Source organism: Paroedura picta, chromosome 13, assembly GCF_049243985.1.
Source record: "Paroedura picta isolate Pp20150507F chromosome 13, Ppicta_v3.0, whole genome shotgun sequence".
NCBI classification, from domain to species: Eukaryota; Metazoa; Chordata; class Lepidosauria; order Squamata; family Gekkonidae; genus Paroedura; species Paroedura picta.
The window spans coordinates 18,548,551-18,575,489 of NC_135381.1; the positions used below are offsets into that span (position 1 = coordinate 18,548,551).

Genomic DNA, 26,939 nt, shown 5'->3' on the forward strand with positions numbered 1-26,939 from the left:
CAGGAGACCGGCAGCCCCGTCCCGGACTCTGAGCCGAGCTTCCCCCGGTCGCAGAAGACGTCTGCGCAAATTCCTGAGCGCACCTGCAAAGGCAGAGCTGCCGCTTTGGCCCTCTGCAGGCAAGAAATGGCCGCAAGAGCAGCCAGAAGGGCGCCCAGCGTCGCTTTGCTCATCAGCATCCCCACCTTCCGCCGCCGCCGCCAGGCGAGAGGCCTCCGTGTCCACTGCCCAAGCACAGACGATCTCCCCCCCCCCCGGTTGCTATCCTCTAATTTTAGCCTGCAGTGGGAACAAACAGCAATTGCGGGTTCCCCCCCCCCCAGGAGTTAAGGTGAAAAGCAGCCAGATGCCCGCCGGCATTTCCTGTTCCAGCCCCTTCCCCCGCCTTTCATAGTTCTTTCCAGATGTTTTCTCTCGTTCCTTTCTCGCTCCTTCAGACGGGAGTGGGGGGAAGGGGGAGGGGAGCTAATTTTTGCTGTTGAGGAATTAATATATTCGGAGTGCATACCTTTTATTAGAATTGCCTTCCAAAATATTTGCTCATAGGGATGTGGAGGAATTAATCGACTCCTGTGTTGCATCCAGGCTGCCTTCAAAGAAACCATCATAGCAGAGCACATAAAGCAGGGGAACGTGACCTGTTGCCTCCCCAAGAACCTGTCCAGGTTAGGCTGGACCTCGGGAGGGGGGTCAGGCCATGTTCCAGCCCAGAGGCCACCGGGCACCATTGCTTTAGTCCGGATTCCCTCAATGAGCAAATACATTGATCGTTTGACTGTGTAGTGGGTGGGTGCTGGGTGGGTGGGTGGGTGGGTGCTGGGCTTCACTTGCCCCCTGCTCAAGGGCTGGGAAGTCCTCCTGAGACAAACTCACATATTCCTCTTTTCTTTATCAACAAGGGAGGTGCTCCTTATTTTGCAAAACACCCTCTGGCCCCAGTTAGGACGGGGCAGCCCATCATTTGCCAGCCCTGCAAGGAGTGCCCTGCAAGGGGAGCCAAGAGGGGGGACGAGGCACCCCTTCCTGGAGAACCGGAGTCGGCTAGGCAACCTCTTCGGGCTGTTGTTAAGCCCACCCTCTACCTTCAGGTAAGCAAGGTATTTGTCTCCTGCTGCCCCATTGGCTCTCTGATTGGCTGTCTGTCTTTTGGAACCCAAAAGATTGGCATATGGCATTCGGTACTGTGGGCTTTTCTGGGACGATCCTGCTGTGGGGGAGCGGGGCTCTGCGTGGAACTTTGGGTGGGACTCGAAGTCAAAAGGGCAGCGGAACTCGGGCGGGGGACTTCTCCGCCCCGCTCCGAGGCCAGAAGGCGAGCCCACAACCTGGCAGGCAGCCGAAGGCGGCGCCCAGGGCCCGGCGGGGTTCTCCGTATGCGCTTGTGATACGCCGCAATGCAAGGTCGCGGAACCTAAGAAGAGCCGAAAGAGGCGGCGCCGGGCAGAGCTTCCTTTCCGGCCCCGTGGGGTGGGCGGAGAAGGGGGGGTGAGCTCTGCACATGCTCGCCTTTCCCGACCGAGCCGCCGCCCTGGCCGAGTCCTCCTGAGCAGCGCTGCACAGGCAGAGGAAGCGGGACAGCGGGGCTGGCGCCAGAGCCCTGAAGCTGCCGGCCGAGCAAGCGCCGCGCCGTCGGGGCCGTCCTTGACGCGGGCAGCCCCCTCCCGGCTGGCGCGGCGGGCGGGCGGGCGGGGGGGGGAGGGACGAAGCTAGCTGGAGAGCCGCGGAAGCGCCTGCTGCGAGGGGAGCCCACCGGGAAGCGGGCGGGCGGGACCGACCTGGTGACCGTCGCTCGGCCGTCGGGGCGCCTCCATGCGGCGCTGCTGCTGCTGCTGCTGCCGGGCGGCGCCGCTGAGGAGCGGGACATGCCTGCGCGCCTCGCTGGGCTGGGGCGCAGCCACCGCTCTCGCTCTCCGCCCGCCTCCCTTGCCGGCGGGGGACGCCGCGCGGCCGAGGGATGCGAACGCAGCTCCTGCTCCTGCTCGGCGCCCTGCTCAGGTGAGTGGCAGCGCCTGGACGGCCGGGCGCCGCCTTCGGTCCGGGCGGGGCGGGGGAAGGGGCACTTTGCGCGTGCTCAGAGGCACGCGAAGGCTGGCGATGTGTTGGAAGCCCCGCCGAATCCCGCTCCCGCTCGGCCCCTGCGCACCTGCCTTCCCCGCTGCTCCGTTCTACTTCTCTGCGGGGGTCGCGCCCAGAGCCCCCCCCCCAACCTCACCCTCAGCACCCGGGAGGTTCCCCTCCTGAGCCGGGGGAAGGAGAAGCCCCCCCCAGCTCCAGCCCTCCCGTGCCCCGCCTCTTTGGGACTTCCCGGGGGGTCGCTCCAGGGGTCTTGCCTCCCTCCTCCTCCTTCTGGCCCCTAGGGGAAGGCGGGCGGGCGGGCGATGGAGGCGGACCTCAGCCCTGGGGGGCGGGGGGACGAGGGAGGAAGACTTTCCGCGGCTGCAGCTTCTCCCTTCAAGGCGCTGCGCTGGCGGAGGAAGCCAGGCCGGGCGACATGCCAACCCGAAAAGTACGGGAGCCCCCTGGCCATGTGGCTCCGAGGACCGGGGAGCGAGGGGCGCAGGGGTACCTGGCCTCCAGAGGGCGAGAGGAGTCGGCCACAAGCTCGCCTGTCTCTCCCGAGTCGAAGGCGTCCTTGCCGGCAGAGCTTTCCCCCTCCTCCCTTGGGCCAGGTCCGCTTGACTCTCCTGTAGGCACATCCCCCTTCTGGGGCAAACAGTCGCAGCAGGGGAGGGGCGCGGGAATCCGCAGGTGGGGCAGCACCCTTCCCTTCCCAGGGAAGCCCATTGGACAGCTCCTTGCTGGCGGCCTGAACCGAGCTTACAGTCGCCTATGGGGGTCTGAAGCCATGGCTGATGAGGGCCCATCCAGGTCTGGAGCCCTGAAGAAGGGGGATCTTCCAGCTGCAGTGAGAAGGAGGAAGCCCAGGGCCTCTGAGGATTCCCAAGGGACAGCCAATAAAACCCACCCAGCAGCACCTGTGGCTTGCCTCCATGTCCTCCTGCAGCAGCTTTCCTGAGTCCGAGCTCACTTCACCCCGTGCCTGGCCATCCATTGATGTACAGAGCGGGATATAGAGGGGGTGGGAGGGAGATTACGACATGAGTGAGGCTGGCTCAAAGCAAGATCGAATCCAACATCATCTGGCTCAGAATAGGTGTGAGACTCCCCCAACTGTTCTTAGAGAGTGCAGAAGTGCCTTAAGCAGACACAACAGGAAGTCACAGAAGGCATGCAGAAAGGGGTGGGGTTCAAAATATTAGCTGTAGTTCCCATCAAGTTAGCACCTAGGTTCCCATCAAGACTTGGCTGAGACTATTTCAACTGCTTGCTACAGCCAATTTCCCTTTGTAGTCTGCCTCTGAAATTCTTCTGTGTAGGAGAATAATGTTTTGAGGTCAACAGAAAGCCTCAAGGGTTCATAAGCATCGTGCCTTATGAGCCCCAGAATGTTTCTGGTGCCTCTGGATGCTGCAGAAAGATGGGCATTTTCAGGTGCCCCTTCAGATTTGGAAGAGACCAGGCAACTGCTCGAGGGGGCATCATACTGAGACTGATGCTTTTAAGCAAATGCCAGGTTTTCTTAAGCTTCCTGACTTGCTCAAAAAGCTGCATCTCTAGGCTGTGAGTTCTGTACACGCAGAGAGCAACAGAGAAATGTGGAAGCAGCCAGTGAGGTTGCAGGAATCATTCAGACCAGGGGTAGTCAACCTGTGGTCCTCCAGATGTCCATGGACTACAATTCCCATGAGCCCCTGCCAGCAAATGCTGGCAGGGGCTCATGGGAATTGAAGTCCATGAACATCTGGAGGACCACAGGTTGACTACCCCTGATTCAGACCACTGCCGTGACAACTGGAAGTCCAGGGATGAGTTTGCGTGGAACTGAGGCTTGTAAAGGGGGAAGGGCTTCCGAGAATCTGCAGCATTGCAATCTGTGTGCAATGGTGGTGTCTTTTCCGAGCTCACCTGAGCTGGCAGGGCTGCCTAGTTCCACAACTCTTGCTTCTGGCCTCTATTATCCTTTTCAAAATTATCTCCGACATCCCACGGTTTTGGGTGTGTTGGTTCTCCCTCAGAAAGCGACGGCTGATGTGTGTACCTGATGTGAATTCCATAGCATTCTGTGGCATCTAGACCTGCCAGTGAAAAGGAGTCCAAGGAGATCTGGCATTTCTGAAGTGCAATGTATAGCGGAAACCACAGGAGTTGCTAAACTAACGGCAAGGTGAACCTGTGAGCTGGATTGCTGCCCACTGTGAGCACAAGTGGTTACGTTGTGTTCCACTGTCACCTACCTCTTGGCTGGCCGCATGAATTTTGTAGGGCGGTGTGCTTTGTCAGCATCACCTCCTTGATGAAAGATCCACGCAGCACATACTGTGGCCGGGATTCGCTTTTGGTCCATGCTAGGTTGTCCAGGAACCCATTAAATCAGGGGTAGTCAACTTGTGGTCCTCCAGATGTTCATGGACCACAATTCCCATGAGCCCCTGCCAGTGTTTGCTGGCAGGGGCTCATGGGAATTGAAGTCCATGAATATCTGGAGGACCACAGGTTGACTACCCCTGAATTAGATGATCTTTTGGTCTTTTCCAAATTAGTTTACAAGAAATTTGAACAAGGCTTTAGCAATGCACTACTATACTGGCCAGCTGCAACAAACAGTTCATCTGCACTAAGATTCGGCTGAGGGCCCCTTCTTGTGTGTATTCTCTAAGCCCACCTGCACCCAGGGCCAGGACTCGCAATCCTGGCAATTACTACTGCCTAACTGTGGTCACCACCACCTGGGAGGCTGGAAGGAGCTGATGGAGCATTCATTTCCTCCATGCTGAGTGGCTTATGAAAGCTTTCCTTCCACCCTCCCTCCCCCCACCCTCAGGGCTGCTTGCAAAGGAACACAGCCTGTACTCTGGAGACATGATGGGAAGGGAAGGAAGATTTGACGTGGCTGCAGAACGTAGCAAGAGGGAATGTGGGGGGTGCAGGGCCCGAAAGGTTCTTTTCCATAGGAGAAGAGCACAGCTGGGGGTGAGGGAGTGGGAAAACGGGAACTCAGCATGGGGAATTGGCCATGAGTGTAGATGGCTTTAAAAGGGGATTTGGCAGATTCATGGAAGACAGGTCTGTTAAGGGCTAGTAGCTATGGATCTTCTACACCCAGAAACAGTTTATCTCTGAATAAGGGGTGGGGGAGGGGGCTTGGATTTTGTGTGCTGTTTGTTGGCCATCCAGGGCAACTTGTTTACCATTACGTACAAGACAGTGTTGGACTAGGTGGACCATTGGTCAGATCCAGCAGGACTCTGCTTATATTTCCCCTCAAGCTCGGTCTGACCTGCAGAGGTAGCCCCACTTGGAGGTTCTGTGGTATCTAATCACCTAGCTTGTTCATATCTTGTGGATGTGGATGTTGCAAGCAATGCATTATCCGTTTGTAAGGGTGGCCGTGGCAGAGGCAGGATAGACAGGTGCTGCAAAAGTACTTTATGTTCTACTTGTTTGCCCTCCAGTGCAACTGGCTGGTCTCTTTGTGCAAGAAGATGCTGAACCAGATGGACCACTGGTCCAATATAGCAGGGCTCCACTTACATTTTTGGGTTTACTACGTTTAGTGAAATTTCAGCAAAAAAAAAGCCCCAAATGTTTCCCATGTGGTTAAAGTGTGGGTGAATACAGATTGTTGTACAAAATATTTGCCTTCGGATAATAGGAGCCTATTATGACCTAGATCAGGGGTAGTCAAATGGTGCCCCTCCAGATGTCCATGGACTACAATTCCCACGAGCCCCTGCCAGCATTCACTGGCAGGGGCTCCTGGAAATTGTAGTCCATGGACATCTGGAGGGCCACAGTCTGACTACCCCTGACCTTGATGGTCCAGATTAGTCAGATTTTGTCAGATCTTGGAAGCTAAGCAGCGCTGTCCCTTGTTAGTATGTAGATGGCAGATTCCCAAGGCAGTCCAGGGCTATGATTCAGGACCAGACAATGATAAACCTTCTTTGGGAGTTTTTAAGCAGAGGCTAGATAGGCATATGACAGAAATGCTGATTTTATGAACTTAGGCAGATTGTGAGTGGGTGGGAAGGAAGGGACATGCCAGCGCTTGTCTCTTGTGGCCCTTCCTTGCAGACCCAGGGAATGGCTAATTGCTGCTGTGGGGTGATAGGTGAATTTCCTCCAGGACAGGCTGGATTCTGGAGATTTGGGGAGGCATAAAATGTGGGTAGTCAGGTAGTTGTGAGTTCCTGCACTGTGCAGGGGATTGGACCAGATGGCCCTGGAGGTGCCTTCCATCTCTATGATTCCATTCTGTGATTCTAAAATACCCTGGATGACTCTTGCCTTGAAAACCCTAAGGGGTTGCCATAATCCAGCTATGGTTTGGCAGTGTTTTTCCCTACCAGTGTATGCATATTTGTGTGCAATTGGACCCCATGGCCTTCCAGTGCCTTGCAGCTAATGATTCTTGGTCTCCATTTTACATTCAAAATTTCAGAATCACTCACATTTAAGCTGAAATAATACAGTCCAAGCTGTGGGTTTAGTTGGCCTCTGTAGATATGCTGTGAAAGAGGCAGGGAATGTAACAATAGCACTGTCAGGATTGCTTTGTGGGTCTCTAGAAAGGAGGGGAGAATTATTGCCTGTGCAAATTTACAATTCTCAAGGAGGTACGGCAAGCAAGAGTAGCACTGTCAGGAATTTTTTGCATTCCCTTCTAGTAGACGACTCCGTCCACTCCCTGCTATGGTCACTCCAGGGTGATATTCAGTTTGCCTGTAGGCATGGAAAACTTTAGTCTTCTGGCTGCTAATCTAAGGCTTGCTCCTCAAGTAGGGAAAACCAGCACCACATAGTCAAAGGGAGTCTCCATGATCCATTGACCAGATCCACATCCCTTGAAATACAAGCACATGCAATCTCAGGTGCAAACAATATCCCATGTTCTCAATCCCAGTACAAACTTTAAAAATTGTGTTTGCTCTCATCTCAGAGGCGTGGAGGGAGATCCAAAACAGAGGGACCAAACCCCCCCCCCAATTCCTCAACAGAGAGAGGCAGCAAGCTCTGTGCTGCAAGCCCAACTGTGCAGCCATGCCCAGAATGATTGTCCCAGTTGTACATTCTGCCCTCCCCATAGCGTGCCTTGCTCTCACAGCCCCTCCTGTTTTGATCAGCAATTGAGCTGCAGGAGCGGGTTCGTTGCATGCGTGAGCAGCATTGGCAGAGCCTTGTTGTGGCATCTCTTCTTGGAGGGGGAGAGCCTGGCATTCTCTATTCTCCCCGGGGCTGAGCACTTGGGAGCTGGGATTTGCTGCTAGTAGCTCTTTTGTCAGCCTGCTTTTCGAGCAGGCTGCCTCACTATTTGCAACCCCCAGAGACTCAGAATTGTGTCAGACTCTGTCTGAAACTGTTCAGATAGCAAGAAGCAAGCGCACGGCGAGGCATGCTCATAAGGGCAGCTATCGATTGAGCCGCACTCAAAAGGTCCTGGACGTCCTTCAGAGGTCTTCCCACCTAACTCAGGGCCATCCACTTTTCTTAGGTGGCAACTCTCCCATAGGGGGCTTTGTGTGCCCCTGGAAATTGAATCTCTCTCTTCCATTGGAAGTTTTGGTGCTATCCAAGAAGTGATGTGCAATCGTTGTTAGAGTGTTGGATCTGGGAAACCCAGGCTCAATCCCCACTCTGTCATGGAAGCTCACTGGGTGACCTTGGACAAGCCACATGTGCTCAGTTCAGCCCATTTCATGGGACTCTTGTGAGGATGAGGAGTCTGCTTTGGGAGATAAATAATAAATGCCACAATACAACCATTTTAGATGCATATTTCTATATTTGTTAAAAACCTGCCTCTTTGCCCCAGTATCTTCATGACCTGCCTTGGGCCAACTGGGAAGGGCAAGCTATAAAATCATTATTATTATTATTATTATTATTATTATTATTATTATTATTATTATTATTATTATTATTATTATTAAGTTTACAGTTACTCCAAGGCTGAAGAAAGACCTGTAGATTAAGCCCGCTCTTTGGTCACTTGCAAAGAGATGCTTGTGCTCCAGAACAGGAAGTCCAGGGGACCTACCTGTTTCCTCCTACCCCTGTCCCCTCGTGCATTGCAGAATATTTTTAAGTGATATGAATTTGAGTACAGCAGACTTCTCAAAGTTCCTCTTGTTGGACTTCAGGAAGGCTGTGGCCTCACAGTTTGCTTTACTTGCAAAGACTGCGAACTGTCAGGATTGAAATATTTTATTTTGTACCAGATAGCTGGATCAGGGGCCAGAATGGGGTTGCCAGCCTCCAGGTGGAGGTTGGAGATCTCCTCGGATTACAACTAATCTCCAGGCATCAGAAGTCAGTTCACCTGGAGAAAATGGCAGCTTTGGAAGGTGGACTTTGGCAGCTTTGGAAGGTGGAATATAATAATATTATACCCCATTGAAGCCCTTCCCTTTTCCAAATCTCACCCTTCTCAGGCTCCAAAATCTCCAGGTATTTTCCAACATGCTGGCCACCCTAAGCTGGAGTGAAGGTCTCAGCAACAGAATTTGGCCTTGAGCAGATCAGGCAAAGCTTGTTTTATTCAAATTGACAAGAGCCTTGGGAGATCTGTGGCAGAGGAATTATCCCTTTGTTGCTCAGGAGATGGATCAGTCCATTTCCCACTTAGGGTTTGCTGTACAAATGATGGGGGGACAGGTTACCTTTGGGGGAGACCAGCTCAGCTCCTCAGAACTAGCAGACATGTAGAATGGGATGGTGGGAGATTGAAACAGTAGTAGCTGCTGCCCAGTGCTGCTGAAAAGATCTCCATTTACTTCTACTGCTAAGAGATGAGCTAGGAAGGGGGGGCATCTCTTAGCCCCTTTTAAATGCTGCTCAGAAAGTGTCTTTTGCATGCAGGCCACGGGTGGAACCTCAGAACAAGACTCAGCACAAACAGATTTTAACAAATCAAGACTGCAGAGAGACTCCTGCAGCTTTCACTAGCTAGAGGAAGAGGAGGGGGCAGAGTTGAGAAAGTCCCCTGGAGTTTGGATGTTCTGCAGAACAGCTAATGCCCTTGAGGGATGAAAAGGGCTGCTCCTGAGAAGGCCGCTTTCTAAAGGCCTGGGGGCAGGGGAAGGAAGAAGACTGGCAGCTCTGTTGGCCAGAGTGGGGTGGGGGCTTTGTGCAGTACTGATTTCTTCAGTATTGATTGCTTACTTGCTTGAAGCTGCCTGGCTGAACAGGGGCACAGCCCTAATTCCAAGGAGAGCTGCCAGGAGGTGCCTTTGATTCTCAGAGCTGCAAGCTCTGAACTGCAAGAGCAAGCCCCGGAAGGCAAAAACAAAAGCCAGCCCAAAACTAGCACATAATTTTTTAAGGAGCAAAACCTTCAGCAGCCCATCCATCCTGAAGGGCAGCAACCCTTTCAGCTCTCGCCTGGCTCTGTCCCCAAGGAAGGCCCCACCCTGTGCCCCAAGGGCAGCTGACTTTGGTTAACCCATCCCAAGAACTCCCAGCCTTGGAGCTGGAAGTCCCCCGATTCAGAAATATCCATCAGCGAGCTTCTGGCTGCCCTGCATTCTGACTATGCTCACGATCATGTGCTGCCTGGAGTTTGCCACAGAACTAGCAGAACATGGACTTGCTCTTTGCTGCAGATGGGGAGGTGGAGGTTTTACATAGCAGGGTCAGCTTGGCAGTGAGAATAAGAAGTTTAGGACATGGTGTAATCTTCTTCCTTTAAGGAGGAATTGCAACTGCTAGGGGTGGTATCGGGGTAGTCAAACTGCGGCCCCCCAGATGTCCATGGACTGCAATTCCCATGAACCCCAGCCAGCCCCATGCTGGCAGGGGCTCATGGGAATTGTAGTCCATGGACATCTGGAGGGCCATAGTTTGACTACCCCTGGGCATTTGGCTCTGTGCAGAAGGGGCAATTCTTCACTTAGGAAATGTGTGGTTCTGTTCCCCCACTCCAACCAAATGATGCCAGGGGCATATACAAAACATATCCATGAAATATGCCACGCAACTGTCATCTTGTTTCAGCTTAGCATGACAACGTAGTGCCTACTCAGCCAAGGATCTCCAGCAAACTAACACTGCATATGCGGGCAACGCAAACCAGTTAAAATGAGGTGCTAAGCAATGTTCCCTCTAATTTGTTTTTCCCTACTGAGCAGAGCTGTTCACCTCCTGGGCAGGATATAGCTGCTGCAATCTTAAAATGACCCAAAAATCCTGAGCAGGGATTGAAGAGAGTACAATTAAAGTAAAGCAGTAAACTGATGAAAGAAGATGGGTTTTGTCTGTTTGTTCTTATTTTTAATTTGTAGTGGCCTCTAACGTCCAGCTCCAGGGTAGTCAACCCATGGTCCTCCAGATGTCCATGGACTACAATTGCCATGAGCCCCTGCCAGCAAATTGTAGTCCATGGACATCTGGAGGGCTGCAGTTTGACTACCCCTGCTGTAGGGGGCCATTTTAAAAGCCTGTGAAATGTCAGGTGTCCTCCTCCTCCAGCCTGGCAGTGACACATTGGTGGAAGTGTGTTTTGGGGAAAGGAGGTCTACCAACTGATCTCTCTTTTCGCTCCTCAGACTGGGATCAGGAAAGGGAGAAGTCAAGTCAGCCCCACGGAGCCTCCCACAGCCAATGTCTCCCTCTGATTTCCTGGACAAGCTTATGGGCCGAACATCAGGATACGATGCTCGCATCAGACCCAATTTCAAAGGTAAATTCTACTCGCATGGCTACTTGAGCCAGAAGCCCAGCATGCAGATTCTGACCTGACTTCTTGCGTGGAAGTTCCAAAACCCACGTGATCCAGTAGCCCCTTCTCCAACCAGCCGCCAGCAGGGTGCAAGCTTCCTGGGGTGGGGGTGGGGAAGGCAAAATAGCTGGGAGGGAAGCAAGTGGTGCCCGAGCCCCTGAAAGATCTCTCCCGCCCATTTAGTTCAGACAGTGTCATATATCCATTCACATATGCATTTTCACTGGCTTGCAGGCCCGCCCGTCAACGTGACATGCAACATCTTCATCAACAGTTTTGGTTCAGTCACAGAAACCACGATGGTAAGGTGTCTCTCACTTCCTCTCTCCTCCTTAATGATACAGTGTCTTCTGTCCCCTCCCCCCAGACCTCCAGAGCAAGGCAATGCGAATGGATTTCTCAGATTCAAACCCAGTTCTAATAACAGCTGTCCACTGGAGCAGATCTCCAAGGGCAAGCACAGGGGCATGATGTGACAAGTGAGGGAGCTACTAAGAGCCAGCTTGGTGTCATGATTAGCATCAGTCATCTCCACATGCAGCCAGCTGGGTGGCCCTATGGCAGTGACAGATCTCTCAGAGCTCTCTCAGGCTCACCAACTCTGTGTTGGGGATAGAACAGATAGGTGAGTATAAGCCATTTTGAGACTCCTTCGGGTAGTAAAAAGCAGGGTACTAGAAAACAACTCTTCTTTTAAGAGGAAGAAGTCTTGTTTTAAGAAGGCACCAGAAGGCGGGGCTACGGCCTTCAGGCCTGTCCGTCATGTTCTGGATGACTCTCGTCAGGCCTGAATCAGCTATCCCCATGCCCTTAAGCAGGGGTGATCAAACTGTGGCAGGGGATCATGGGAATTGTAGTCCATGGACATCTGGCGGGGCACAGTTTGACTACCCCTGCCCTTAAGAATCCCCAGGCATCTAATTAGCCCTGCTCTATCAGCTCAGTTAATTCCAGGCAAGAGGTACACCAACATGCATATATCATTCAAAGATCAAATTGAGAGCATATGAGAAACCTGTACTCTTTTAAAATATACTTTGTTATAATACAAGAATGAACTAATAGTTCTTATATATTTAAAGAGGATAATGAAGTACAGATAACCATGTATGGCATTTGAAGTTCTACGATTAGTCAAGAATGTGCACCCTGATCAAGCTATTGTTAAGAGACAATTCGTAAAAGCTATTGTTATGAGATGGTTTTAAAACCTACATATATGGGAGGCTGAACTGATTGGGAGCTTGTTTTTAGAAGGGGCTCCTTTCCTGGGACCTGTGAATTATTACTCTCTGTGATGCTCTGATAAAATAACTTGACAGTTGCCTACAGCCTTACATTTTCATGCTTTCTAGGAAGCTGGGGGGCTTTACGCACCGGGATCTTTGTAGCAAATTGGTCACTGAATGAAAAATCGCCATTTAAAATAGTGGAATTCGTCGTTATGCATACCTGCCTTTGTAGTGGAATCCAGTTGCGTTTTGTAGCGTTTCCCACAGGCTTCCGGTCTCGGCAGAAATCGCTAGAAAGGAAGCGCTATTGCCAAGCTCGTCCCGCCCCTGGCCGTCAAGCAGCCAATGGGCAGCCGTTAGCATGCTCCCAAACAGCCCCTTGCCCTTTAAGAAAGGTTTAAAAAAAAAAAAAGACCCATTGCAACGAATCTGTGTAGATTCATTGCAACGGAGAGACCCATCCAGCTGCCTAATGTGTTTGAGCTGTCGTTTGATCGTTGCCACGCTTCCTCTGAGTGAAAAAAAAAATCCCCCCCCCTCTCACGGGCCCGATTTTCGGCTGAATGAATGTGTAAAAATTAAAGTGAAAATACATCAGCAAACGGGCTTTTCTGTGGTTTGTGCTTAGTGACTAAAGGGGAGGGACTGAAGCTAGGGAAGCCTCTAAACAGAAAGAGGCTCGCTGGTGCGTTTATCCCCGCTCGCTCGGAGAAAAAAAAATGGCGATCGCTTCGCCAGAAGATCAGAGAAGAGAGCCAGGGGGAGGGACTTTGTAGAAACCGCAACAATGTTAACGCACAGGTCTTTTTCGCTAGTGTTGCAGATTGGTTGCAGGAGTGTATCGCTTTCCGGAGGGTGAATCCACTTTTGGGGATTTCCCTGAAAGCGCTACAAGGAAGCGCTTTTTGCAGATTGGTTTCAGGTGTGTGGCAGATTGTCGACGACGTTGTGCAAAACAGCAAATCAGTAGCGTTTTCAATTGGCAACCATTGTGCTATTTTGAAGGCGTGCAAAAAGCCCCCTTTTTCCTGCCAGGTCTGGTAGTATCCCTACGTAGTGCAGAGCCAGGTCAAGGACATACTCATCCCTAGCAATTGAGCAGTCAGATTAAGGCCCAACATACTGGCTAGAATTCCCCCCAGTTCCTTGAATTCCTATCTCCCTCACAAGGAACAGATATGCAACTCACTCTAGATGAGCTACAGAAGCCACTAGGCTAGCAATTTGTGTGTGTGTGTGTGTGTGTGTGTGTGTGTATGTACATAGTGCAGTGTTGCCCCCCAAGTACTTATGTAACCCAGACTCTGGGCTTCTAGGACTACCGAGTGAACGTCTTCCTACGGCAGCAGTGGAATGACCCACGCCTGTCTTACCGGGAGTACCCTGGTGATTCATTGGATCTTGACCCTTCCATGCTTGACTCCATCTGGAAGCCAGATTTGTTTTTTGCCAATGAGAAGGGAGCCAACTTCCACGAGGTCACTACAGACAACAAACTTCTGCGCATCTTCAAGAATGGGAATGTACTCTACAGCATCAGGTGGGCCAAGCAAGATCTCCATTCTGCCTTATGCTTGGAAGTTGCCCTCTCTTTCTGCCCCTCGCTGGCACTGCTGCCTGATAGCAAAGCAGGCATTCATACAGAGCACTCACAGCCCTCCCCTCTCCTTCATTCTCCCCTGCCCAGGTTGACACTGATCCTCTCCTGTCCCATGGATCTCAAGAATTTCCCTATGGACATCCAGACATGCACCATGCAACTGGAGAGCTGTAAGTTCTGTGGTTCATCATATCGATAGAGTTCCAGGTCCTCTGCAGAAGATATGTGGTCCCTACTTGAGGCGGGGGAACAACCAACATTTGACAGGCACAAACAGGGAAAGCCAATGGGATTGTCAGTAATTATGGGGAATGAGTAGGGTGTAAGACAGACCTCAAGGTGAGTAAAGGATGGTTAATCAGGAGAGGAAGAGGCTCATTAGAGGGGGGTTGGGTAGAACAAGATGCTACCAAAGTTCTTTGGTGAAAAGCATTTCCGGAGTGGTGGGAAGATAAAGGGAGGAAGGGCTGAAGGGCAGCACTAAGAAGTTGCTGGGAAGCAGAACAAGGGGGGGAGGTGGCTGTGGTTCAGCAAAGAGGGAAGTGAACTACCTGTGATGGTTCAGTCCAGGGAATGGAAGGGATGTTTGCTAGAGAAGGCTGAAGGTGGCCTCTGGATGGATCACTGGGAAGGCCCATTCTGCATGGCCCTTCTCTTTCTCATTTGCATTCCCGTTTTTCTTGCAGTTGGCTACACCATGAACGACTTGATATTTGAGTGGGTGAAGGAGCAGGAAGCTGTCCAGGTTGCCGAAGGCTTAACACTCCCTCAGTTTATTCTACGGGAAGAGAAAGATCTGGGCTATTGCACAAAATCTTACAACACAGGTAACAAACCTCCCTTGGTGAGTTGTAGCCCCTTCACCATTCCAGTGTAGACCATTAGCCCTGCCTAACACATGTATACCAGCATGACCTGGAGCGTGCAGCAAGATGATGGGTCTTTCCCGAGGGATTTTTTAAAAATTGTGTCTGTTTACCTGCTTGTGAAGAGCCTCTTGTGGCGCAGAGTGGTAAGGCAGCCGTCTGAAAGCTTTGCCCATGAGGCTGGGAGTTCGATCCCAGCAGCCGGCTCAAGGTTGACTCAGCCTTCCATCCTTCCGAGGTCGGTAAAATGAGTACCCAGCTTGCTTGCTGGGGGGTAAACGGTAATGACTGGGGAAGGCACTGGCAAACCACCCCGTATTGAGTCTGCCATGAAAACGCTAGAGGGCATCACCCCAAGGGTCAGACATGACCCAGTGCTTTTACAGGGGATACCTTTACCTTTACCTTTTTACCTGCTTGTGGCCTTTGTGGAACATATGAATACTTCCAGAAGCAAGGAGCAAACCATGTTGTGATTGTGACCAGCATGAGCCCCTGTGCCACTTTCCACGACATCTGCTCTGCTGCTGAATTTGCCCTCGTTTTTCTCCTTCTAGGGAAGTTCACCTGCATTGAGGTGAAGTTCCATCTGGAAAGACAGATGGGCTACTACCTGATCCAGATGTACATCCCTAGCCTGCTGATTGTCATTCTCTCCTGGGTCTCCTTTTGGATTAATATGGATGCTGCACCAGCCCGTGTGGGACTCGGCATCACCACAGTGCTAACGATGACTACCCAGAGCGCAGGTTCTCGGGCATCTCTGCCAAAGGTCAGTGCCAGAGGGCAGGGAAAGGGGGAGAATGGGAATTTTATGCAGAGAAACCCAGCAAGCAGGAGAAATGTCTCTAATTCTTGTTGTCACCTCTTGCACATGAGCCACTTCTCATGTTCCCTCCCCCCCCTATTGCTTGAGTTAAAAAAAGAGTGGGAGGGCCCTCCACAATAGCACAGGTTGTCACATGTTCCATAGTTCCTCCCTGCCGTCCCTGTCCATTGGCTGTGCCTCCTCTTGAGATAATGTCAAGGAATCGCATGCAGGTTATGATAAAACATTTCTGCACATAGTCATTCATAAGCAAAAGAAGTAAGGGGAAGGTGTATGAGTCTTTATCTCCTATGATAGCATAGTGTTGTTGTGGTGAGGAGAAGGGGAATCACATAGGCTCACTAGAAGTATCCGTTCTCAGGATTTAGTGGTAAATTGCCATGAGGCAAGGCTTGCTTTGGATTCCTATTTGTATGCCTTATTTAATGTTGCCATTTAGCAATAATGATGGGAGTGAAATATTATTTGCCAGGGACACTTGGTGGTTCTTGAGACTTACTGGGGAATGAAGATGCTTTCTGAGATTCTTTGCAGGTCTCCTAAAAGCATTGCCATGACCAGTAAATGTCACTATTCACTAACATCCTGGCCTTTTCTATTGCATATGTGCACTATATTTGCAAAACTTCACACTGAAGTATCCCATGAAGTATCACACACACAGTATCCCATTATCAGGTCTCAGAAGCCAAACAGGGTCAGCCTGGGTTAGAACCTGGACGGAGTCTACCAAGGAATACCAGGTTGCAAAGCAGAGGCAAGCAATGGCAACCCCCTCTGAATCTCTCACCTTGAAAATCCCACAGGATCGCCAAAAATCAGCTGCAACGTTATGGCAAAAAAAAAAAATCCTGATTTAGGGGGGGAAATCACAGTAAGTTAAGCCTACAACCATCATCTCAAGTAAGCAAGGGGATGAGAAGGTAACCGAATACTAATTTACTCCAGAGGAGGTCCTCAGATGGTAAATGGAGGGGGGTGAGATGGTTGCTACCCTTCAAGAGCTCAGTTTGGACAATCCTACAGAGCCAGCCTCAGGCCAAGCAGAAGTTCAATATTCCATCTTCACCCTGCCAGGAAGGGTCCCCCTTGTCTGCCAAGCTCCACTTTGCTGACATCTGCGGCCCCTCTGCTTAGAGGGGTATTTATAGTATCCCAAGAAAAATGCTGCTGCTTCTGGACAGCACACTTTGCAGATGGCTTTGTTGCTCAGAAACCTTGGGCGGCAAGAAGGGGGTGGCATTAGTCATGTCCTGATGGCCCCTTCCCCTGGGGCTGCCTGCCTCCTCTTACCAAATCTGCGCTTCCTTGCCTAGTTCCAAGAATGCAGATCTGGAGGCAGCCGGGGGAAGGTGCTTGTGCCAACCTTCTTGGCTGAGGCCCTTTCATGGGCAGTCCTCTGGCCATTCTGCTGTCAGGAGCACAGCTCCGTGCTGCTCCCAACGGCTCCAAGTTACAACAGCCCGTTTCACCTTCAGATTGCTGCCAGCATTGCCCTGTCTTCTTTCTACGGCTCCAAGAGGTGGGCAGGAGCCCAAGTTCCTCTTGTAGATTTAGCGGAGCAGCTCTGCATCACAGGGACCAAGAAATGTGTCACCGTCATTTGTCTGCCCACAAGGCCAGCACAAACAGCCATGCACATCGTCTCAAGCTATGCTGCCACAGGGGACTGGCTCCATCCCCCACCCCACCCCATCCAAAGTGAGGCAGCGTTAGAAGCCTCAGGCTTGGCCTATAGGAATCCACAGTGAGGTTGGTCTGGGAGCTGCTGAGAAGAAGGGGCCAGCACTGCGTGGCATTTGAGGTCCTGCGTTTAGGGGAGAAATCAAAGAAAGTTAAACCTGCAAAAATCTCCATGCTCTCTGGGTGATCTGGACAAGACAAGAGACACTGCTGGGCAGCCCTCTTGTTCCTTGGTGGGCTCCCATCCAAGTACTAGCCAAGGCAGGACCTGTTTGGCTATTGAGACTTGGATGCTGTAAGCTAAATGTGAAGTTTTGCAAATATAGTGCACGTATGCTATAGATCAGTGGTCCCCAACCCCTGGTCCAGAGACCGGTACCGGTCTCTGGATCAGTCGGTACCAGGCCACGGCTCCTCCTCATTGTCCTCCCTGGCTGCTGCCTCAGGGGCTGCCCTGCCACTCTGCCGCCGGCTCACCTTTGGTGCTCTCCAGGGGCCACCATGGCTGGGGCTCCCCCTCGGCGTGGCACTGCGCAGCTGCTGCTGGCAGCGCCCCCCAGTGGGCAGCGGGAAGTCAGGGGGGCCAGCGGGAAAGCAAAAGACTACCCCCCCCGGGCCTCACTAAAATTGCTAAGCGTTGACCAGTCCCCGGTGATAGAAAGGTTGGGGACCACTGCTATAGATCACCCCGAGAGACCATGTGTGCATGTGGCCTGGATGCAGCGAGTGAGCAAAAGGGCCCCTCCTGCTGACCTTGACACACCGCTTCTCTCTTGCAGGTCTCCTACGTCAAGGCCATTGACATTTGGATGGCTGTCTGCCTGCTGTTTGTCTTTGCCGCCTTGCTGGAGTATGCAGCAGTCAACTTTGTCTCACGCCAACACAAGGAATTCATGCGCCTCCGCCGAAGGCAGCGGCGGCAGCGGATGGTGAGTGGGCCTGGCCCGGTGGGAACAGCCCCCTTCTTCCTCTGGGCTGGCTTCTTGTGGGATGGGATTTCCCCAGCAGCCTTCTCCACCAGGCAGAATGTCCACCGGGAGAGGCAAGGGCTGCAGGGCTGCCATTTCCCTGGTGCAATAAATGAGCCCCCTCCAACACAGAGAGCAGCTGGGCCGATTAGCCTTCTTCTAGAGAGCTTGCTCTGTTTAGCCTGGAGAGAAGAAGACTAAGAGGGGAGATGATAACCATCTTCAAATACTCAAAGGGCTTTCATATAGAACAGGGGTAGTCAACCTGTGGTCCTCCAGATGTTCATGGACTACAATTCCCATGAGCCCCTGCCAGTGTTTGCTGGCAGGGGCTCATGGGAATTGTAGTTCATGAACATATGGAAGACCACAGGTTGACTACCCCTGATACAGAAGATGGAGCAGAGTTGTTTTCTGCTACCCCAGAGGGTCGGACCAGAACAAATGGGTTGAAATCAATTCAAAAGAATTTTTGGCTAAACATCCAAAAAAAGTTCCTGACAGAATGGTTCCTCAGTGGAATGGGCTTTCTCAGGCGGTGGTGGGTTTTCCTTCTTTAGAAGTTTTTAAGCAGAGGCTAGATAGTCATCTGACAGAAATGCTTATTTTATGAGCTTAGGCAGATTGTGAGCGGGTGGGCAGGAAGGGATGTGCCAGTGTTTGTCTCTCGTGGCCCTTCCTTGCAGACCCAGGGAACGGCTGATCATCACCACTGTAGGATGGTAGGTGAATTTCCTCCAAGCCAGGCTGGATCCTGGAGAATTTTTGGTGGAGGAGTCACTTGGGCATGAAATTGGGGTCACTGTTGGTGGGCAGGTAGTTGTGAGTTCCTGCATTGTGCAGGGGCTTGAACTAGATGACCCTGGAGGTCACTTCTAACTCTATGATTCTAACGTAAGCTAGTTGCTCACCACCTGCCCCAGCAAAAAAGTCAACGTTTCATGGAAATGGAAGTTATTTTTACACAAGTTTCCTCCATCCATTTCAACTGCCTTCCATCACGACCACTGGTATTTTGCGTTCAAAAAGCCCCTCACTTTCCCTACATCTCTGTCATGCAAACTGGTTTCATTGTAGACAAGAAAATCTAAAGACTTCCAAAACAGTAGGAGTAAACAGTAAGATTTCCAGACTTACCCCCAAAACAGGGAGGATCCCCCAGTGTTTTCAAAGTTAGATGAGCTTCTCTGAATGGTCTGGAACAATCTACAGAGGAGGGCCTCAGTGGAACCACCTCTAGACAACTGAAGGTACATTGAATTCACACACACAAAATTTAAAACCCTCTAAATTACCACTTTTGGCCTCTTAAATGTGACATAGAGCTCAGCATGTGTCAATTCATACCTCGCTGAAGGGCCCAGATTGGAAGGTGGTTGCTGGTTAGAAATTGTAATCTGATGAGAAAAACCACTGGCCAGAGAGAGCTCGCGCAGGTGGTGAACACAGCTAAGGCAGGTAACCTGACAGAAGGCTGGCCCTCACGGCCTGCCTTAGCCTGTTTCAAGTCTATTGCAGGCAGGGGGTGGCCAAAATGCAACTCCAGCAGCACCATTCACAGAATGGGGAGGGGGAGAACTTTCACAATCATCTGGGTAGGAAAGAGGCAGGTGAAAGGAGATGGCTGGCAACTGGCCAAGCATTCCAGGAAGGGCATCCTCTGGCCCATGCGTGAATTTCCATTTGGTTGCTCATCTGGGTCCTGTTGCTCATTGGGATGGCTGGGCTGCCCTCTAGTGAACAAGGCTGCAAGTGCGAATCCCAAGGCATTAAAATAACAGAAAGCAGCATCTTGCTTACAGCCCTTTTGCCTAGGGCCTCAAGAGCCACCAGCTCTACGTTCACAGGGCAAATAATGCTCACCTGAAAGACAACCTGGAAGTAGATTGACTAGCTGGTAGTCAGTGGGCAAGGTGGAAGAGCAGGCCACCTCACAGACCAGGCAGCTTCCCTTCCGTAGAGACCCTTGACAGAGAAGCCTCTAGGCACTATAGCACAGGACCTCAAATGCCATGCAGGGCCTGCTCCCCTCCCACTCCATCATCTGGTGCAGTAGGCCCATAGTTGGCTTCTCTGCAAAACACAGAAGCAGGTGGCACTCAGGTTGTGCTGCTTCCTGAGGAGTGGCCAGAGAAATAACCTGTGCCAGGAGCAGCCTAGGTATGTGTGAAGCATTTAATGACAAAACGTGACTCTGAGCATGTACAGAATGGATTTTTGCATACCCCACATATCTAGGGTCGGGGGACAGACAATGGGCACACGGTGGCTTCCATTCAAGCAGGCTTGATCCCCAGAACAAGGGTCGCATCCCAGTAGTGGGTCAGGGAGACTGTGCTGCTTCCTTCCTTCTCCCCATCTCTGCCTCTTTTCCCCACTCATTGCTGTTCCCTCCTCTTCCTTGCACCGGGTGATCTTCTTCTAGAACCACCATGTGGATTCTGCATTGTCCGAAAGTCCAAACCAATTACATTCTGTGCTGGAAAAGGCAAGACTCAGCAACCTGCAGAAATTAAGCCAATTAAAGGGATTGATTGACTTATAAGTCAATTGCATACAATTGACAGGCGGAGGCAAGGAGTTCTGCAAAGCACAGGGGCCATGCTGAGCTCACTTCCTCCTTAGCACAGGATTTTTCATCAAGTGTTAACCAAACACTCCTGTGATTTTGGCTTCCTTAACAGCTTTATAGATTCTCAGGCTGCTAGACCAGGGGTAGTCAACCTGCGGCCCTCCAGATGTCCATGGACTACAATTCCCAGGAGCCCCTGCCAGCATTCACTGGCAGGGGCTCATGGGAATTGTAGTCCATGGACATCTGGAGGGCCGCAGGTTGACTACCCCTGTGCTAGACAGACATCATGTCCAGCCCCCCCAAATACCAACATGCCTGGCTTGACTGCAAGATCCCAGAATGCCTTCAGCCTTGTCATTAACTCTGATCTGGAAGTCTCCCTACTCTGTTGGGGTGGATTCACACAAATACAAGCATCTGTTTATTGGTTTGTTAGCTGGTTTGTTTATACCCCTCATGGTTCTCCACAACAGGGCTGTAAAGAGCCTCACGGCTTTTTCCTCCCCTCCTCCATTTTAATTTCCCACCAGCCCCGTGAAGCAGTTTAGGCAAAGTGTGTGTGACTGGCCCAAGATCACCCAGTGAGGATCTATGGCTGAGTGGAGTGTTGAACCTTGGTCTTCCAGATTCTGGTCTGACTCTCTAACCACTACACCATATTGGCTCTCGGTATCACCTTAACGCCACTCGCTGGACACCCTCACCTCAAATGTTTCTGCAGAAGCATTGAGTGGGAGGTCACTGAGCATGTCAGCACAACTCCTGAGCTCCCCAGCCGAATGGCACCTGCCAGCCGCAGCCCATCAAGAGCCTGCTTGGGACTGCAAAACACAGGGCTGGTTAATCCTCAGAAGTTGTGCAGACCTCTCAGCGAACAATGTTGTGTGTGCATATGTGAACCAGCCCAAAGCGCATCTGTGCAAGCAGAGCCCTCAGTCACCCACTGTCCTGTTTCTGTTTGCACTCACTGCTGGATTTAAAAGGGTCTGACCAGCCAGACGCCCAGCCTGGAGTCCCTGCGGGAACTGGATGCCCTGCCCAGCAGCGAGTCCACGTCTGAGACCCTCTCTCTATTCGGCAGCACCAACTCCAGGGTAAAAACCAAACCCACCTACTCCCCTTCATCAGCTCCCCCCTCCCCCGGGACTTCATGTGCACCTGCCCTACCCCAGCCCTCCCCCTCCCTCACCTCCCCCTTTTGCCTGCAAGCCCCTAAATGCACAGATTGGGGGGTGGGAGCTGGGATGCATCAAACTGCTCTTAAGAGTCAGATGAGGACAGAAGGAGGAAGAGAAAAGTAGAATGCAAGGAGTTGGGACTAAGATGCAGAAATAAGCAGCACAAATGGTGTGTGTTTTTTTAACTGGCCAGGCATAGTGGATGTTGGTGTATGCAGGCCTTTGAGTATCACAGGATGCTTCACAGGGCACAATAGGAAAGCAACCAGTGCTAATGATTTCTGCTCTGTCCCCTTTCCTGCTGACCTGCATTAGCTTTGACTGGGTTCAAGCTTCAAGAGCAAGTTTCTCCGCTGCCCCACTAACCTCCGTGCTGGAGGGACCCTCTGAAAGGAATGGCTTTCATTTGGCCACTTGGAGTCAACGAGAAAGTATACTCCTCAAGCCAGAGGTTCCTTCCCCCTCTCGCCTTCCCCACCCCCATCACTTTTGTGCTGCTGTTGTGGCTGGCTGGCTGCTGGTGCCTCCAGGGCAGCCCCACTTTCCCCAGCGAGTGCAAAAAGAAATGTAGCACTCAACATTAGAGCATAAGCTTTGCACCTTTAATGGCAAAAAGTGCCTAAGAAGAATGATGGGTCAAGTACAGCTGGCCAAGCCATACTGGACTTATATACTGGCCCTGTTCCCCTGAGCTGTCCTTGGACAAAAGCCAGCAGGGGAACTCTTAAGCCAGTTTGGTGTAGTGGTTAGGAGTGCGGACTTCTAATCTGGCATGCCAGGTTCGATTCTGCGCTCCCCCACATGCAACCAACTGGGTGACCTTGGGCTCGCCACAACACTGATAAAACTGTTCTGACCGAGCAGTGAAATCAGGGCTCTCTCGGCCTCACCCACCCCCCAGCGTGTCTGTTGTGGGGAGAGGAATGGGAAGGTGACTGTAAGCCGCTTTGAGCCTCCTTCGGGTAGGGAAAAGTGGCATATAAGAACCAACTCTTCTTCTTCTTCTTAAATGGCAGCCTCACCAGATGACATGCCTGTGCAATGCTTTCTGATCCCTTCCTTCCATCTCTTTAGGAAGAAGAGATTGTTCGTGAAAGCCGATTCTACTTCCGGGGCTATGGCCTGGGCCACTGCTTGCACATGAAGGATGGAGCAGCCATGGACAGCCCCAAGATATACAGCCCACCACCTCCAACCTCACTCCTGAAAGATGGAGAGACGATCCGAAGACGCTACTTGGACAGGGCCAAGCGGATTGACACCATCTCCCGGGCTGTCTTCCCTTTCACATTCTTGGTGTTCAACATCTTCTACTGGGTGGTCTACAAAGTGCTACGTTCAGAGGACATCCACCAAGCCATGCCCTGAGATTTTAGCAGGATCCGAGTCCAAGCTAGATTGCTGTGTCTTACTGTATTTCATCTGGCAGTTGCTATATGAAATGTTCAGATGCTGGCTGCTTCTCCAAGGCCAGGTTTTTGTTTTGTTTTTCTTGGACACTGAACTTTTTCTTGCCAGTTGAGCCCCTTGGCAAGTTGTGCATGGCATTAGAGGTGCAGAATGTGGCTGTTGTCCATCTCCCAACACCCCAGCATGGCCATTGGGGTTGCTGTGTTTCTCAAGGTGCTGCAGTTCTTTTCGCTAGCACTCCATGATGCTGGACCTCTGCCAGAATTTCTATTCCAGACTTGTGTTGCTTTCCTCATGGTCCGACGATGAGTTGGGAGGCTAGCACAGGGCAGGCCTCAGCAACCTAATCCCATTTTTCAGGACCACCTTCCTACCCACAAAACCACCTTTATTTAACCAGCATGATCATGTAGAGGTCATTAGACTGAGGCAGATACAGAAGGGGCATTTTTCAAGACTCCAGACTAATGGTGGCGACACTAGGCTACAGTTCTGCATTGGTAGCATGGACGTTCACCTCCAGAGGACTCTCTGTGTACTATGCCTCCCACCACCAGTGCTACACAGCAGCTGCACTGGTGTGCCTCCCCATCCCACCCCAGCATTTATTAAAACCCTTAGCAAATGGGTAGATTATGTCTGATATTGCTGGTCCATAACCCAGCCAGACAACACTGGGGTAAGAGGTACCTACAAAAATTGGAACTCTTCATCCCATTTGTGTGTCTTTATATATATATACATTTATGTTAGCAATGCTTGATGGACAGTGGGCAATCATCTATATTCATCAGGAATCAGAGATGTAAAATTTCTGGAAATTTTGAAGCCATGGGGGAAAATATTTTTCCTGGTTCGCCCTCTCCCGAAAATAATAGACATTTTGGGGGGGGAAACTGAAATACGTGCCACTTCTTGATCAAACCTGCTTTCGTTTTACTAATGTAACAGTATAACATGCATTATTTATAAGCTAGTTAGAATATAAAAGTGTCCTATTTGGCATATTTATGAAATGCCCAAGTATGAACATATAAATACCTTCATTTTCTACAAGCAAAACGGCATATAAACCTAAATACTGGAGAGAGCTACTAGTTGCTTTGCTCTGTGCTAACTGAGCACATAGATCTTTGATTCGGCCATCTGGGAGGATAGGACAAAATAAAAATTGAAAGTAGAAAACCCAAATGTTGTAGTGAATGAGAAAGCATGTTGTTTGGATAAAGCAGTCTCCTACAGTCACACTAGGGGTAGTATCAGATTTGACATACAGTCAACCATTATAACAACTCAATAACTGAACTCTTCAATGAAAACCAATAAAATCAGAGTCCAGTAGCACCTATAAGACCAACAAAGATTTATTCAGGGCATGAGCTTTTGAGTGACGAAGAGTGCTTGCCCTCGAAAGCTCACGCCCTGAATAAATCTTTGTTGGTCTTAAAGGTGCTACTGGGCTCTGATTTTATTGTGCTACTTCAGACCAACACAGGTACCCATTTCAATCTTCAATGAAGGGTTATCATCGCACATCTTATAGCCTATTCACTGGGACAAAATTAATTCCAATTAAACAATAACTATATCTTTGGAAATAAATGATCCTTCTCTAAGACTGTAGATGCTCTGAGCTCGATAGTGGAGGCTACCTGACATTGTCAGATTTTGGCTGCTAAGCAGGGTTTGCCCTGGTTAGTATTTGGATGGGTAACCACACCCAGGGATACCAGGCTTCCTACGCAGAGGCGGGCAATGGCAAACCATCTCTGAAAATCTCTTGTCTCGAAAACCCCTGGAGGGTCACTGTGAGCCAGCAGTGACTTGACAGCATTCCCCACTAGATTCTCACAATAAAAAAATCTTTATACTTCCCATTTTGACTGAGAAAAACCTTCTCTCCCCCCCCCTTCATTCATGCCAAAAAAGGAAATATTTAATGGGAGTTTCCACCCCCAGGGCTCCTCTAAATCCCCATCATTTTCATCCTTGGGAAAATGGGGAACGGAATCCTCAAGGGGGATAAATATGAGGGGTTGTTGATGTTTCCCCATTTTTACCCAGGCCTTCCAATCCCTGAATATTCTAGGGTCCCCCCCCCTTATTCACTTCCACTCTAATGTCCAAAATGATTTCCAGCCAGGCATTCTAGAAGCCTGAACACACATAAACAAAACCCTTCTGTTATTAGAAACCGCACTCAGAGGCTCCCAAGCGACTGGGCTGGGTGATTAATGTGACTGTGACATGCAATCTGGCCAGCCAACTTTGGACAGCATGGGAGAAACAGAGATATCTAGGTGAGAAAGGGGTCAGGGGTAGTCAACCTGTGGTCCTCCAGATGTCCGTGGACTACAATTCCCATGAGCCCCTGCCAGCAAATGCTGGCAGGGGCTCATGGTAATTGTAGTCCATGGACATCTGGAGAACCACCGGTTGACTTCCCCTGCTTTACATGACCCCTGCCTCGACCCTGGAGGTGGGGGGACAGGACGCTCTTTCCTCCTTGCTGCCCACTTTGAGCTCTACTTTAACCCAAGCGTCAAACCTTTCACATGACAGATTTCTACAAAAACACAGACTTCAGGCAAGAATAATCCAGAGCACTGAGTTCAATTAAATGAGGCTTCAGATAGGCATCTTGCCTAGTACCATAGTTCGTGTTTTACCTTTCATTCAACAGGGTTTCAGTGACACCTAACAGTGTGCAAGCTCCTGAGTCCAGGGCCAATTGCCTGAAAAGGGATTATGTAACCCCCCTCCCCTGGACACACACGGCTCATAGATTATACCTGGGAAAATGAGCAGTTGGATTGGATATTGCAGTGCTAATTCAGAAGTCTAGATGGGGATGATGCTTAACTGCATGACTTGGTCAATGAGGTCAGTAGTCACCACTGGCCATACAGTAAACTCCCTTCTTTTCCTAGTGTCAAAATGTAGTCTGCATGGCTGGTGCCTGAGGTTGCCATGTATCTCCCTGACTCAGGGGAGCCCAGTGCCTCTGCCAGGGAAGGGCAGGGCACAGTCTTCTTGGTGCCTCCGGCTTCCTGCTTTACTGCTGATGGGAACGTCTGGTGGGCTGGCTCTGCTTGCCAGTGTGGCTTTCTTGAGCATGGAAGCGTTAGAAGCCCCCAGAAATCCCATGTTACTCATTGCCAAGTTATTTTCCTTTGTGAAAGCTGGCAGTGACCTATTTTAGAAATGGGTCTGAGGTGTATAAAATAGCTGTACATCTGGAGATACTGGTGGAATTTTTAAAACAATACTTTAGAGGGGGGAAAGCAAAACCTGATCTTTGCACTAAATAAACTTATTTGGGGAGGGGGCTCATTCATGGTGCTGGTGTTTTTAAGGCAAAGAAGGACAGCGAATGGAAAGATAAATTGGGGGACATTGGTAAGTTGTTAGATTGTGGGCTAAGCCAGGGGTAGTCAACCTGTGGTCCTCCAGATGTTCATGGACTACAATTCCCATGAGCCCCTGCCAGCAAACGCTGGCAGGGGCTCATGGGAATTGAAGTCCATGAACATCTGGAGGACCACAGGTTGACTACCCCTGGACTAAGCAATAGAGGCCCTGGAACAGCTGCCCCCTGAGAAGGTTTTATCAGGCTACATCCAGTTGAGCGTCCTGCTCTGACCAGTGGGCAGCCTTCCACGGGATCAGGGGTGGTTCCCGCCGGATTCGCTGGTCTGGGCACGGGGTGGGTGGTGCCAGCCCCTCTCCACCCGCAAAGCGCGGCGAGAAAGGGGAAGGGGAAGGGGAAGGGGAGAGACCCCGCTCTGAGCAAGGCCGCCTCGGCGACGCCACGGCAGGGA

The 26,939-nt window shown here is 51.0% G+C and overlaps 1 protein-coding gene across 1 annotated transcript; it reads left to right on the forward strand.

Annotated features, from left to right (window-relative positions):
* Positions 1–1,728: 1,728 nt before the first annotated feature.
* On the forward strand, positions 1,729–24,485 carry LOC143822901 (glycine receptor subunit alpha-4). Its single transcript, XM_077308608.1, has 9 exons — positions 1,729–1,995; positions 10,605–10,738; positions 11,012–11,079; positions 13,326–13,549; positions 13,697–13,779; positions 14,296–14,436; positions 15,033–15,247; positions 17,767–17,916; positions 22,783–24,485. The coding sequence occupies exons 1-9, from the start codon at positions 1,955–1,957 to the stop codon at positions 23,074–23,076; spliced, it is 1,350 nt and encodes a 449-aa protein (XP_077164723.1). The 5' UTR covers positions 1,729–1,954; the 3' UTR covers positions 23,077–24,485.
* Positions 24,486–26,939: the final 2,454 nt, after the last annotated feature.